Source organism: Martes martes (genome assembly GCF_963455335.1).
Source record: "Martes martes genome assembly, chromosome: 16".
Taxonomy (NCBI): domain Eukaryota; kingdom Metazoa; phylum Chordata; class Mammalia; order Carnivora; family Mustelidae; genus Martes; species Martes martes.
Window position 1 is genome coordinate 24,299,690 of NC_137904.1, and position 14,186 is coordinate 24,313,875.

Sequence of the window (14,186 nt, forward strand, 5' to 3'; positions counted from 1 at the left end):
CTTAAATTTCTGTTTCTCCCCTATATAAGAAAGTGCCTGGTAGATGACGTCTACCCATGCATTCTTGAACTGGTATTATAGCCTGTCTGTCCCTTCCCACTCCATCCGCATGGCTGACAGTCTTCACAGCTGCATAGCTACAGCATGCGGGGCCCATCAAGAGCTTCACCTGGGGTCTCACTGCCAGGTGGCCAGCAGGTGATTCAGCTCCACTGGACCAGACCACACTAATGGGACTAATTGGTTTAGTTTAGATGGAAAACCAGCTCAGAAAGAGAGATTTGCAAGAGGGAAATTTATTCGGTAATACGCTTGGGATCAACACTGTGAAGAACTAAGGGAGCAGAACAGAGCAGAAAGAGAAGGTGAAATAAATGCGATCACAGCAAATCCTCTTCCTGACTCCCTGGGAGCTGATCCCTGATGAGGGCTCTGGAGTGCTTTAGGATGGTCCCACCCTGGGGCCTGCGTCTTCCAGCCATTTGTGCAGTTTCTCCTGAGGCTGGTTGACCTGGCATGAGGTAGCTCTCTTACAAAGGGCAATTTCTGGAAAGGGATTCAGAGGAGAGCTGTGGGCCACTAAGGCTCCCAGCAGCTGGGAAAATGGGTGCCTCAGTTCTGAGGTGCCTGGCCCTCCTTGGGATTCTGGAGGTGTGGGGCATGGGTAGAGTGCAGCGAATGTTCCTGGAACAAGACACTTGGAGACAGAATTGGCAGAGACTGCTGTGTGACCAAGAAACAACGGAGAGCGATGCATTTTATTTTCATTATTTTTACTGTTTTTTATTTAATATACTTGACAAGTGTGATACCTTTAAAACTATAGCAAATACTAGTAGTTCCCCTGAACACTCTTGTGGTGGACAGTGCAGAGCTGGGATGTTAGGACACATCTAATTCTGTTCTCCACTGAAGCCATGTCTTTCCGCTAGACCAGAGTTAGACAAACTGGTGCTCCGTGGGCTACATTCAGATAGCAGACCTATTTGGTTTGGCTGTACAAGGTTTTAAACAATGTGAATTGGTTACGCTATATAAAAATGAGAAAAGTTTATATGTAAGTTAGCAACACTGTGTCAATATTCCTGCTTGGCTGTAATTGACTCAAGCTGAGCGACAGCTGCCCCTTTAACTGGGTGGGGCAGGGGGCCTGGGCTTCTTAGTTAACCACAGGCTCTCTGCATTCTCCTCTTTGGCGTTCTTGTTTAGAATTCCTGCTGTACTGTGCACTGCCTGACACAGAGCATGGTGTATATATATAATAGGTGCTTGGGTGCTCAATATTAGTTCAGCAGAATTGAATGATTTTAATTGGAGAGGAACTTGGAGTGTTAGGAGAGGCTTGGCAGTTAGTGGGGGCAACAGGACAGGAAATGCAGATTAGGATGAATTAGTGAATTAATGCTGGCTGGAGCCTGAGTAAAGCAAGAGCAGAGGGCCAAGGTTTGAAGTTTGAGTGTTCTTACCCTAGAGTTAGGAATGGGGAATCGGGGAACCAGAAGAGAGGAAAGAAAAGCACAAAGGGACCTCAGGAATGGAATGCCAGTGGAGCCAAGGGAGCTGAGGGTTTAGCCATTTGCATCCAGGCTAGCTAAAATGAGGGGAATAGACAGACAAAGAGCCATGGCAACAAGAAAGTAATTAGGAACTTTCAGAGGAAGCATGAGAAAAGGAAAGGAAGATTGTGGGTCTAGAGGGTTAGCAGTGAAGTGGAGGCATTGGGATACTCTCTATAGGTATGAGTGAGAGCTTTTTTAGGGGTCTTAGCTGGGAAAGGCATAGATGGCTATTCATTTAATATTTATCCTTTTCTTCAATATTGTCACCATCATTTCTGACATCATCTAAAAGAAATCAGTTGGTATTCATGTTGCATCCTTAAAGAATGGACTACAGGGGCACCTGGGTAGCTCGGTGGGTTAAGCCTCTGCCTTCAGCCCAGGTCATGATCTCAGGGTCCTGGGATTGAGCCCTGCATCGGGCTCTCTGCTTGGTGGGGAGCCTGCTTCTCCCTCCCTCTGCCTGCCTCTCTGCCTACTTGTGATCCCACTCTCTCTGTCAAATAAATAAATAAAATCTTAAAAAAAAAAAAGGACTACAGAACGACCTAGACCCTATCCTCTTGTTCTAGTGGAATGAAATATTAATTTAATATGTATTTTGGACAGTCACCAGCCAGCAAAGATTGGAAACTTCTCTCATGGATCTCTCTCTGCATGGGATCCTGGTGTAGAGGATTTTTTTTTTTTTTTTTTTGTGGTAAATGTAAAGTACTTGTTTTGCTCTGCCTTGCCACCCAGTTACTATCATTCCATGTGGCCTAACTAATTAGTGTGTGCTCAGAATATCTAAACTCATTTTAAGATTATCCTAAGTAAAGTGTATTGAGGAAGATAAACTTAAAAATAGCTCACTCCAAAGTGCATGTCCAATACAGATAGATCATTGTTTTGGATGTAATCCTCTTCCTGGAAAACCAATTTCGTGACCTATTCTCTTGAAATCATTTCAACTGTGGTTTTAGGGGCATAGGGAATGCTTTTGTTTCTAGAGAGCCACAGCCTATCTCTATTGTCTTTGGAGTCAAACCACCTGGGTTTGCATCCTGACTACCAACTTCAAGCAAATCTCAGAACCTCCTGTGACCCAGCCTCATCAGTTAGATGAGGGTAGTACCTATTGGAAAAGCTCATTGAAAGATTTAAGTGAGATGATGAATGTTGAATCAGTAATGCATGGGAAGCCCTTAGGGGATCATCGAGGATGGTGCAACATGAACCTATTATCAACTGTGCATTAGTTTTATTAACTTGGGTGCCTATCAGTTCAGCAGAGGAAGACCGGACTTCATTCCGGAGTCTGAGCACTTTGACTGCCATCGGGTCTAGCAGTGGGATCTAAGAGACCGTTTAAAAAAAATTTTTTTTTATCTCTCTTGGCCTTACTCTTTCCCGTTTCTCCCCAGTTTTTACTAGCTACGAAGGACCTGGAAACATGAGGTTGTGTGCTTTATTTTTCGTGAAAGCTTAAGGCAGAGAGGGACTCTGCACAGCCTTCCCCAGATGAACGGCAGAGATCTGCGCGCTGGGAGAAACGCTAGCCCTAGGGCGCCCTAACTTCCAACCCGGGGAGCAATCCAAAACCGGAGGCCGGCGGGGGAGGGGGAGCCTCTTGTGGCGGTGGGGATGCGAGCGGATGCTCCCGGGTCAGCTCGGACTCTCCCCGGCTGAACCCAGAACCAGAGTGTAGGTGAGCCTGGCGGCGAAGAGGGACGCACGCCTCCGGGCTCGGAGGAGTTAGGTGACGTCACCTCCAGGAGGACTCGCTTTTTCATTAATGAAACCGGCCGGCGCGGACGCATGCGCGGCAGGCCCCCTTCCCTCTCGCTTCCCCCTCCCCTTTCCCAGCCGCGCTCTCAATCTCTAGCTCGCTCGCTCTCCCTCTCCCCGGGCCGTGGAAAGGATCCCACTTCCGGTGGGGTGTCATGGCGGCGTCTCGGGCTGTGATGGCTGTGGGGAGACGGCGCTAGTGGGGAGAGCGACCAAGAGGCCCCCTCCCCTCCCCGGGTCCCCCTCCCCCGTCCCCCTTCCCCCTGCCTCCTCGCCAACGCCCCCTTCCCCTATCCCCCTCCCGGCTCGGCGCAGGCCCCCCATCCCCACCCCCGTGGGAACATTCGGAGCCTGCACTCCTCAGACCCTCTCCTCGCCTCTGCCCTCACCTCGGGCCCCGCTCCCCGCCCTCTTCCCGGCCCTGGGCGCCGGCCGGCCCGTCCCTCCGCCGCCCCCCGGCCGCGGGGAGGACATGGCCGCGCACAGGCCGGTGGAATGGGTCCAGGCCGTGGTCAGCCGCTTCGACGAGCAGGTAACGGGCCCGTGGCGGGCGGGAGGTGGGAGCGAAGTGGGGGTGGGGGCGGAGTGGGTGAGGGGAGGAAGGAGCAGCCGCCTCCCCCGCGGCTGCCTCGGGCTCTGGAGGAAAGGAAGGGGGGAACCAGAGGGGGTGGCCTAGGGGGGAGGTGCGGGGAAGGAGGGGACGGCTGGTAGCTCGGGCTCCCCTTCCCTCCTAAGTCGGGGGGTGGGGCCTTTTCCCTGACCACCCCTCGGACCCTCCATCCCCTTTATCCCAGCCCTTCCGCTTGCTAATGATGATGAGCGACCTGGGGGCGCTTTCAGGGGCTCTCCATCTGGATCTAATCATCCCCCCTTACTTTATTTTTTGAACGAAGGTGGGTAACGTTTAGGGGTTTCCCCTTATCTCAGTGGACCTCCAAACTGGGGGTAGCTGAAGGAACCCCCAGGCTTGTCGTGTGTACCCCCAATAGGAGAACGATAACATCCCGCCCCTCCCCCCAGTTTCTTCAGCTTCCTCTCTTGGACGGGGAAGAGTAGAAGAAAGCAGGGAAAGCACAGGTTTTCTTACTTTCTGCTCCCTTGTCTCTGCTTGCCCCGAGAGCTCCAAGTGCACACACACTGCACATCTTTTTTGGTACCCCACATGGGCGTCCCCCCCATATCCTGATGAGACAAGACTGGCATTTACATTGCCGTTGTAGTAGAAACCATGGTTCTCGTTCCCTTCTGCTTTGGAAATATCTTTCCTTTTTTTCTTCCTTAGTAATTGCAGTTTCGCCCTTTATTTTGCCAGCGGTCTGAGAATGTGAATTTGGCTTTCTTGAGTGAGAATCTTGGAGAGTAAGGGGAGAAGGGTGAAAGGAAAAGTGGGAAACTGCATCTGAGTCCGTGACAACAGAGAGCAAGGACCGCTGGGATGTGGTCCTGGAACCTATAATTCTGCTAGTGTTTTGTTGTTGTTTTTAACTCTCACCTCTTGGTTGACAAGAGAACTTTCATTGAGAATATTTGGGGTGGGAAAAAAAAAAGTTTCATGGCTTGGGGAGGTGCCTTTTTATTCCCTGAGCTTCACACACTGATTCCTGGGGCTGATCAGAATGAATGCACACGAAGCCTTTTGTCAATTGGAATTAGTTTAACTTTGTGTTGCTGTAGGTAGTTTGGGATGGTTTAAAGGGATGCTTTTTGCCGTTCTACCCTGGGCTTCCTGTGATGAGGGAGCTGTTTAAGATTGAATCCATCTATTTTGTTTACTGGATACAATCATAAAAGTGATCATGAGAACTGAATGGAGCCAGGAGGAGGGCTCTACTTTTATTGGATCCACAAACATTTCTTTACAGGACTCATAGTGTTTCTGACTTGCCTGAAAGATTTGGGAATAGGGAGCAGGATTGAGAAGAAATTGGAAAAGAAAGGACAGAGATAAAGTAGAATTACAAAGCTGTCGGGGGCTTGCAGGAGTTGTCTCGCCCATTCTCCTTCTAGACCAAAACGCATCTAAACCAAGTGTGCTACTAATCTATCTGAGGAAGTAAGATGTTACTGCATTTATTAGGTTGTGTTATTGATAGAGCATTAGATTAAAAACTTGAGAGAAAAGACTTTCTCTGTGTAATCTTGAAAAGGATTTAAAAAGGACATGGAAGAACCCCAAAGCTGAACCTTGTGGACAGCATAATCTGGATGCAGGAATTTGAAGGATTCACACCATCATTGTTGTTCTCCAATTTTTTTTTTTTTTAAAGATTTTATCTATTTGAGAGAGAGACAGTAAGAGCATGAGAAGGGAGAATGTCAGAGGGAGAAGCAGACACCCCGCAGAGCTGGGATCCCATCCCGATGCAGGACTCATTCTGGGATTCCGGTATCATGATCCGAACTAGCTGCCCAACTAACTGAGCCACCCAGGCGCCCTCTAATTTTTTTATTAAATAATTTTTTCCCAGTTTTTAAACTTTATTTCTTCTTACCTGTTGCTCTCTAGGCTTATCTGCCGCATACAAAAAAGATAGTTTTCTAAATTTTAAAAGAAGAATGATTTGATTATACGCCCAGTAATGCAAGTAAATATTTCCTTCTTTTTGTCTCCAGTGTTAAAGGACCTTAGGCTTTGTTGTTTGCCTTGTTATGAATATTGTGGGATCAAACCCGCCACCATCTGTTAAAAATTAAGAACTTAAGAGTTTTCAACGGAAGCATTTTTAAAAAATATATTCCTTATGTTGTAATTAAGAGAAAGATACATAGGGCAAATTGTTCCTTACATTTTTTCTCTTACAAGGTTAAATAAAGCCCACTGACTGTGATACAAAAGTATAAAGGTTTTCAGTGTTTAATATAAGGTACTTTTTGTATACTTTAACTTACTATAGAAGTAATAAATGTTTAATTCAGATAGAGTTTACCTTGAGGTTGGAAAGTGAGAAAACTGAGGCGCAGATATATTAAATGACTTTCCAAGGTCTCATAGCAGACCTAATAATAAGAGCCTCAGTATGAAAAGTATTAAATGCTGCACAATCAGGAATACTTTTTCTGAAAAGAATCTCGTAGGATTTGTTTTAATAACCCATTAAGTATAGTTAAGAGAGAAGAGTTTACATTTTTATTGAAGGGAAAGAAAGCTCTGCATGTAGTGAGAGGTATTTATTATGAGTCTTAAATGTTTCAGCTATTTCTAAAAGTTTTAAGTTTTGGATATGTTGTCTGTATTTTGTTTCACTGGGTCCGGAGGGATTCGGGCTGCTGCTTATTACAGCTAAGATGTGTGTGTTAAGCCGGAGAGCATGTGCAAGTCTAAAGGTAGCAACTCTGTTTATGATTGATGTTTTGGTTGGCCTTCTGATATTTATGGTGATTGAAGCAGAAATGTATTGCTAGCCACTGCTGATAATTTCTTGTACTCTGATGGGTATTGCTTGACAACTTGATGCGGTAGACCCAGTTAAAAGAAGTGGTAGTGTTCCATCTTCACGTTTTGAGCGTAAGTCCTTATTTCCAGGTGGGTAAAATGAAATTGTTGTAACCTGCTAGTTTTGCACCTAAACGTAGTATTTATGGCCTAAGTTGAATGATTCTTACCAATTTTAAAATGTAATTACCTCCTTGATTAGGGATATGGCAGTTGCAAAGGTGGAAGGCCAGGAAGTTTAATGAATGTATCAGTTATATCTTCTCCTTCTCTGTGACCTTCCTTTATGGTGCTGAATAGTAAGTTTCGAAATTGAAATTGGCAAATTTTAGGTATATAGTTCTAAATTGAGGCTTATTAGGTTACTTAAATTAGAGAAAACCTTGTTACATACCCCACCTAGCTCTGTGTGCCCCACCCATTTGTAGGACTTTGTTTCTCTCTTTCTTCTCTCTTTCTCTTTCTTATTTTTCCTGAAGATTTATTTATTTGTGAGAGAGAGGAAGTGAGGTGGGGGAGGGGCAAAGGGAGAAGGAGAGAATCTCAAGCTAACTGCCTTCTGAGTGTGGAGCCTGCTGCTGGGCTTGATCTCAGTACCCTGAGATTATAACCTGAGCCAAAATCAAGAGTGGGATGCTCAACCAAATGAGCCACCTAGGCACCCCAGTAGGACCTTGTTTCTGAAAGGGCACATAAGAAAACTTGTGGTTATTTGAAGATTTTTTTCTTTTTTATAAGAAATTGAAAAAAAGGTATCCTGAAATGATTTGTCATAATTATATTCATTTAAGCATTTATATTTTCCCTATCTGGTCAAGTAAAAATGGTATATAACACTCTCTCCTATTTTTTTTTTTTTTTAAGATTTTATTTATTTATTTGACAGAGATCACAAGTAGTCAAAGAGGCCGGGGGTGGTGGGGCGTGGGGGGGAAGCAGGCTTCCCGCTGAGCAGAGAAGCCTGATGCGGGACTCGATCCCAGGACCCTGAGATCATGACCTGAGCTGAAGGCAGAGGCATTAACCCACTGAGCCACCCAGGCACCCAGACAGTCTCTCCTGTTTTTAACAGCATATCAGAATAAACTCTGATTTTTTATTTGAAATAGTAACATATTATAAATTGAATGCTAATTGGAATGCCCTTTGAATATGTGGTATAAAACATATGTGGTATAAAATGATTGGCAAGGGGCACCTGGGTGGCTTAGTCAGTTAAGCTCTCACTCTTGATTTTGGCTTAGGTCATGATCTCAGGGTCCTGGGATTGAGCCCCATATCCAGCTCCACATTCAAGTGGAGAGTCTGCTTGAGGATTCTCTCTCTCTCTCTCTCTCTTTCCCCCCCTCTGCCCCTCCTCCACCTCACTTGCACGTGCACATGCGTGCCCTCTCTCTCTCTGTCATAAATAAATAAATCTTAAAAATGATGGAAAAAATAATTTTTGAGGTTATAAACCACATGTTAATTGGCTAAATAGATTTGTAAAACTTTGAAGCTGTTTTGGATTAAAAAAAAACACCTTCCTAGCCTAGTCTTGTTCTTAAAGCCTTGTCTGCCATTTTTATAAGGCCTTAAAAGCAGTTGAAAATGAATACTCTTGGTGAGGGGTATTTTATGGTGAGGAAAATATGCTTATTCTTTATTCTGGAACTCATTTTTAATTTTTTAAAGATTTCATTTGAGAGCGAGAGAGAGCGAGCATGAGCAGTGGGGACAGGGGCAGAGAGAAAGGGAGAAACAGGTTCCCTGTTGACCGGGAATCCGATGTGGGCCTTGATCCCAGGACCCCAGGATCATGACCTGAGCCGAAGGCAGATGCTTAAACCGACTGAGCCACCCAGGCACCCGTGGAACTCATATTTTTAAAATATTTCTTCCCACTGGTCCTCAATTAGTTCTTTATGCTCCCTCACTCCCCTCACCTTATTTAGCATCTAATTTAACTTTTCTTTATGTGAGTACCTTCCTTTTTGCCTTCAAACTTACTAAGATTTCTTTTCTCAAACATTTACTTGGTCCTGTAGCTTTCTCTCAGTGGATCTTTTTTTTTCTTTCCTTCTTTTTTGTTGCCAGATACCTGCTGCCCCTACTGTTTATCCACCCGTTTCCTTTATAGTTGAAAACTAGCTTCTGCCTCTGCTTTCCTTCTGGATTGCTGCTTTCTTGAAAGTGATTCCTTCTGGCAAAACGTAGTGGTTTTTCTCAACAGTAGTGCCGCTGTGGTATTATGTTACCTCTGGAAACCAGTATCCTGGAATTCCTAAGAAAACACTACTGTTGGGGCGCCTGGTGGCTCAGTGGGTTAAGCCTCTGCTTTCGGCTCGGGTCATGACCTCAGGGTCCTGGGATTGAGCCCCACATCCCATAGCATTGGGCTCTCTGCTCAGCGGGGAGCCTGCTTCCCCCTCTCTGCCTGCCTCTCTGCCTACTTGTGATCTCTTCCTCTGTCAAATAAATAAATAAGATCTTAAAAAAAAAAAAAAAGAAAACAGTACTGTTTTGTATGTATGCTTGCAGAACCTTATATATTAATGTGCTCATCGATCTTTGGATGGATTTGCTTTCTCTGTTGTACTGTGCTGCCTATCACTGAACTAGGGTTCCTAAATGGGGTCTGAGTTTTGTTCTGCTCTTTACTACCTATGTCCTTAGGCTAGAGCTTAGATCTCTGTGGATCCTAGATTTTCCTCATCTGTCAGAAAAGAATCAACTAGAAAATCTCTAAGGTTCTCTTATCTAGTTTAAATATTCGATGATTTTAACAGCATCTCCCCATGCCATAAGAGTCCATTGGGAGCTGACTCCACTTAATTTACCACACTATTTCTCATTATGCCTCAGCATGCACCTATGTCCTAGACAGGTTGACTCAGTCTCTTCTGTATATATCATGCTTATTCCTGCCTCTCAGCCTTTGTTGATGCCAGCCCCTGCCTGAATGCTTTTGTTCCTCCTCTGTGCTTTTAAAATTCCTATCCATCTTTCAATGTTCAGCTTAAGCTTCATTTTCCCCCATGAAGTCTTTCTGGATTAAACTCACCGCAGTCTCATTTCTTGGTGTGTTTGTCACCTGGGGTTTCTCCCTTCAGGAGGGTTGGTTGAACACAGCTTAGTATTTGCTCTTCTCTTTTTGTCAAATAAAGTGTAAACTTTCTAAGAAGAAAGAAGCCTCTGTTAGAATTCTCATATAGTCACCCCAGGGCCTTTGTAGTTATGAGCATATGGTGTGTCATTGGTGGAATGTTTTGTATATGATTCCTGGTTGAAAGGTTGATTATCTAAAAGGAGTGGTGATTTTGGGTTTTAAATGGAAATAACTGAATTTTAAGGTAGTGTTTTTAATGGCTTAGGTCTTAAAAGTTAAATGATATTTTAATCACGAATAGTTTTTTTTTTTTTTTTTAAGAGATAGCTTTGAGGAACTTGCACATATTTATATTTCTTCCCACAGAACTAACATGTTTTATGAATCAAGTTTCAGATCTGGTTAACTACCTTTGTGGTCTTGGATTTGTCATTTACTTTTAGTGGTAAGTCTCTACATAAGGAAATTTTTTGCAGTAGTGTGATAGGATAGTGAATGCAGAGAGCTTTGAAAAATCTAAAAGTATTTAAATGTAAGATTGATACATTTTCTTTACAGCTTATTGACTACTGTGTTTTCACTAAATAAGGGAGATCGACTGGTCTCTGGATATTCCCCTGAAACGTACCTTAACTGATTTGCATGCCTTACTGTAGCATTCATTGATAAATAGGGCGCTGAGTGCATCCTTATGTAGCATATCATGGATGTCTATAATTGATTTTTTCTTGCTTTATCATCTAATTTGTAGTAAACGTATTATATACCTCCTCAAGTTTAGGACCTTTCATATAAAAGTGTCATAAGGTGTGAATTTGGCCAGCAATATTGTTACATTTTATTTCATCTTAGTTTTTAAGGTTTTTTTTTTTTTAAGATTTTATTTATTTATTTGGGCAGGAGGAAGAGACTGAAGGAGAGTCAGAGAGGGAAAGGGGGAGGCATACTCCTAGTACCCTGGGGTCATGACCTCAGCTGAAGGCAGCCACTTAACCAACTGAACCACCCAGGCACCTCTGATTTTAACTATTCTTAATATGTGACGTTTTGAACAATAGGAAATTAGGTTCTTAAATCCACTTCCTCTTCTTTTATTTTATTATTATTATTTTTTGATGTGTTTAGCATGGAGAATTTTGTGCTTCTAGGAAAGGTTAATGATCTATTACAATATGGTAGTGCCTTTTACATCTTTTCTTTTGATTACTGAGGCTGCTGTGGGGCATTTTTGGTTTAGTCTTCAAATTTCATGTTTTGGGGTTCCATATAGACTCTATTGTTGCATTTTAACAACATGCTTTTAAGGGTGAACATTGTATTAATTAAGAACATATATTTTGCAGATGTGTTCCTTTAGCTTCAGTCTGTTCTTCATTGGGAGTTGTGTGTGTATCAGACCAGGGACAGGAGGTATAAGAAAGCTTGTGCCTTTTTTTTTTTTTTTGGTTGTTGTTTGTTTGTTTGTTTTTTAAAGGAAGTTTAAGGAGAATATTCATAGAAATAGAAGGGGAGGTTTGTGGGGAGTTTAGCTTAAACTGTTAAAAGGCTTAAAATCAATACTGAAGTACAATATGGGCATCTTAAGCTCTTTCTTTGCAGAGGATTGACTTGTATTTATAAAAGCATTGGCTTATTTTATCTGAGATCTTTTAGAATACCCCATTTTCTTGCAGATGAAGAGGGAAAGATGAGACAAAGTTTGTTCTGACCTTGAAGAAAAGACAAGTTAACATGTTTTACATTGTAGTTGACTGTGAACTTAAAGTTTCAGCAGTCTGTAAAATTCTGTATCATACTAGGTCCCAGAGCCTTGAGTAAACAGAGCATTCTGAGAGGTTGTGCTGAAAAAATTTTAACTTGTAGAATATGAATAACTGGAATTGGTAGTGCCCTCATTAAAGTCTCTTAAGGTGCGTTCAGTAGACTGCCTGTCTGACCACTTCAAATATCCTATGCCAGTGATACATAGTTACATTCTTGAGTTCTCTTGAGAGTGGCTTTGGAGCCATTGACTTTATCATCAAAAGAACTTCTGTTGAGACAAGAAAGCCCCAAGCTAATATGGAATCCCATCCTATTATGATGAATTGGAATTATTCTCTAAGCCTGTACATATATACATATATATATATATTTTATTTTATATATATATATATATATTTTTTTTTTTTTTTTACTATAAATGGCACTAATTACTTTGCAGTAGCAATAACTTGAGGTGCAAACTTCCAGATTGCATATTTTCTTTAAATCACAGGTTGGCTCTCTTTTGGTTTGACTTAAGATTGCCACTACAGTCTACAAGCTGTTGCCTACCCCTATTCATATTTTATAGCTTTGACTGTCTTATCCTATTGAATTTCAGAGAACTTACTTAACTTTTCCTGATGAAATCCTTTCCCCTTCACTTCATGTCCCCCAAGCAGAGTTGCATATCGAGTGTAAGCGGCATCAAGTTACTTGAGTAAATAACAGGACTTTTTAGGAATATATTTTAAAGGTTTTTTACCTAACATTTTTAAACATAGTTTTATACTGTGTATAAAGGTCATGACCTTATGGGTCATTACTGCTCATAACAATCTCAAGTGACCCTTTTCACTTAAATTGTTGACAGCTTTCCTTGGGTAGTCTTCATAGTAATTTGGGTATGAGAAAACAACCTAACCACCTCAAATTTGTGATAACAGTAAACTAGGTAGTAAAAAAAAACCAAAAACAACCCAAAGAAGAACTTTTTATTGTATAGCTTTCAGGGTGGCCTCGGACCAGTTACCTCTCTGAACTTCAGTTTTTTTTCATCTGTAAAATGAGGATAATAGCGGTCTACTCATATTATGGGCTTGTTTAGTATCTTAGTTGTGAATCTTTTATATGAAAGGAAGCTGTAAATAGTAAAAAATGTATTACTGTGATTATCTTCTGGTGCAGTAGTTTTTCTATCCCTTCCTTATAGTTTGATTTGTATAGTTTGGTATTATTTGGTATAGTTTGGTATTATTATGATTGCATGAGATAAAAGTAGAAACTAGAGATGCAGAGCAACCTGTCCACAATCATATGACATGTAATTAATTGAGTTAAAACTAGAGTGTGGGTGTTAATCCTCAGAGCAGTAACTTTTCAATAAAGGTTTACAAAAAAGGTCTAAATTTTTTGAACAGATAGCACAAATATGTAAAATGAGGAATGTATTATTGCTTCTTCACTCAAAGATGAGTTGTTAACATTTTACCTTTTATGTTCATATGAGTGTATCTGGAAATCTTTTAACACATCTGGTCATATGTTAGAAATAGACATAACTAGACATACATTTTAAACATATCTTTGATTTCATAATTTATCATTCTTTTCACCTTACCAAAGCTTCTTTGGCTGTTAGGAGAAGTTGTAAAATTGTCCCCCACCCTCCTTTTTTTAGATTTTATTTATCTGTGAGAGACAGACAGAGAGAGCGTGAGAGCAAGCATGTATGTGAGTGCACAAGAGAACATGGGGGCAGGGCGGTGAGGAGCAAAGGGAGAGGGACAAGCAGACTCTGCCCTGGGTGCGGAGCCTGACTTGGAGCTGCATCTCACAACCTTGAGATCGTGACCTGTGCCAAGATCAAGAGTCAGATGCTTAACTGACTGATTCCCTCAGGCACCCCAAAATTGTTCCCCTTTTATTTAGTATAAATATTGCATTATACTCACTACAGATTTTTAGGTGAAGAGAGTTGAATTCTGAAGGTGAAAGAGTAGAATTTGTTAGAATACCAACAAGAATGTACAATTATAAATATGAGACTATGTATTTCATTTTTTTCTCTTGGCCTTTTACTGTCCAGTTTTATAAAATTGGTTTTCATACTCTAAGAACACTCCATTTAGGATTTGATTAAATCTGAGGCAACTCTTTAAACTTTGGTAGTATTTGAGTATTTTATCGTATCAGATTCTTGGGTATTTCTGTTTATTTATTTATATTTTACTTGTTATATACACATTTTTCAGCCCCCGCCCTCCCTGCCCTGCAATGTCATCCTGACTTTTGAAACATGTTTTCTTTTTTTTTTTTTTTTTTTAAGATTTTATTCATTTATTTGACAGACAGAGATCACAAGTAGGAGAGAGGCAGGCAGAGAGAGAGAGAGAGAGAGAGGAAGCAGGCTCCCCGCGGAGCAGAGAGCCCGATGTGGGGCTCGATCCCAGGACCCTGGGATCATGACCTGAGCCGAAGGCAGAGGCTTTAACCCACTGAGCCACCCAGGCGCCCCTGAAATATGTTTTCAACCTCCATCTCAGGCCAGGGCTGGGAAAATATTTCTTTTATTCTCCAGGCAGGTCTTCCT

The 14,186-nt window shown here is 42.1% G+C and overlaps 1 protein-coding gene across 1 annotated transcript in view; it reads left to right on the forward strand.

Moving 5' to 3' along the window:
• Positions 1 to 3,402: 3,402 nt before the first annotated feature.
• Positions 3,403 to 14,186, forward strand: part of NF1 (neurofibromin 1) — a 261,002-nt gene continuing 250,218 nt past the window's right edge. Inside the window, exon 1 of the mRNA XM_080825306.1 lies at positions 3,403 to 3,861. Coding sequence (XP_080681432.1) covers positions 3,802 to 3,861 — 60 coding nt within the window. The 5' untranslated portion in view covers positions 3,403 to 3,801. The remainder of the gene's footprint in view (positions 3,862 to 14,186) is intronic.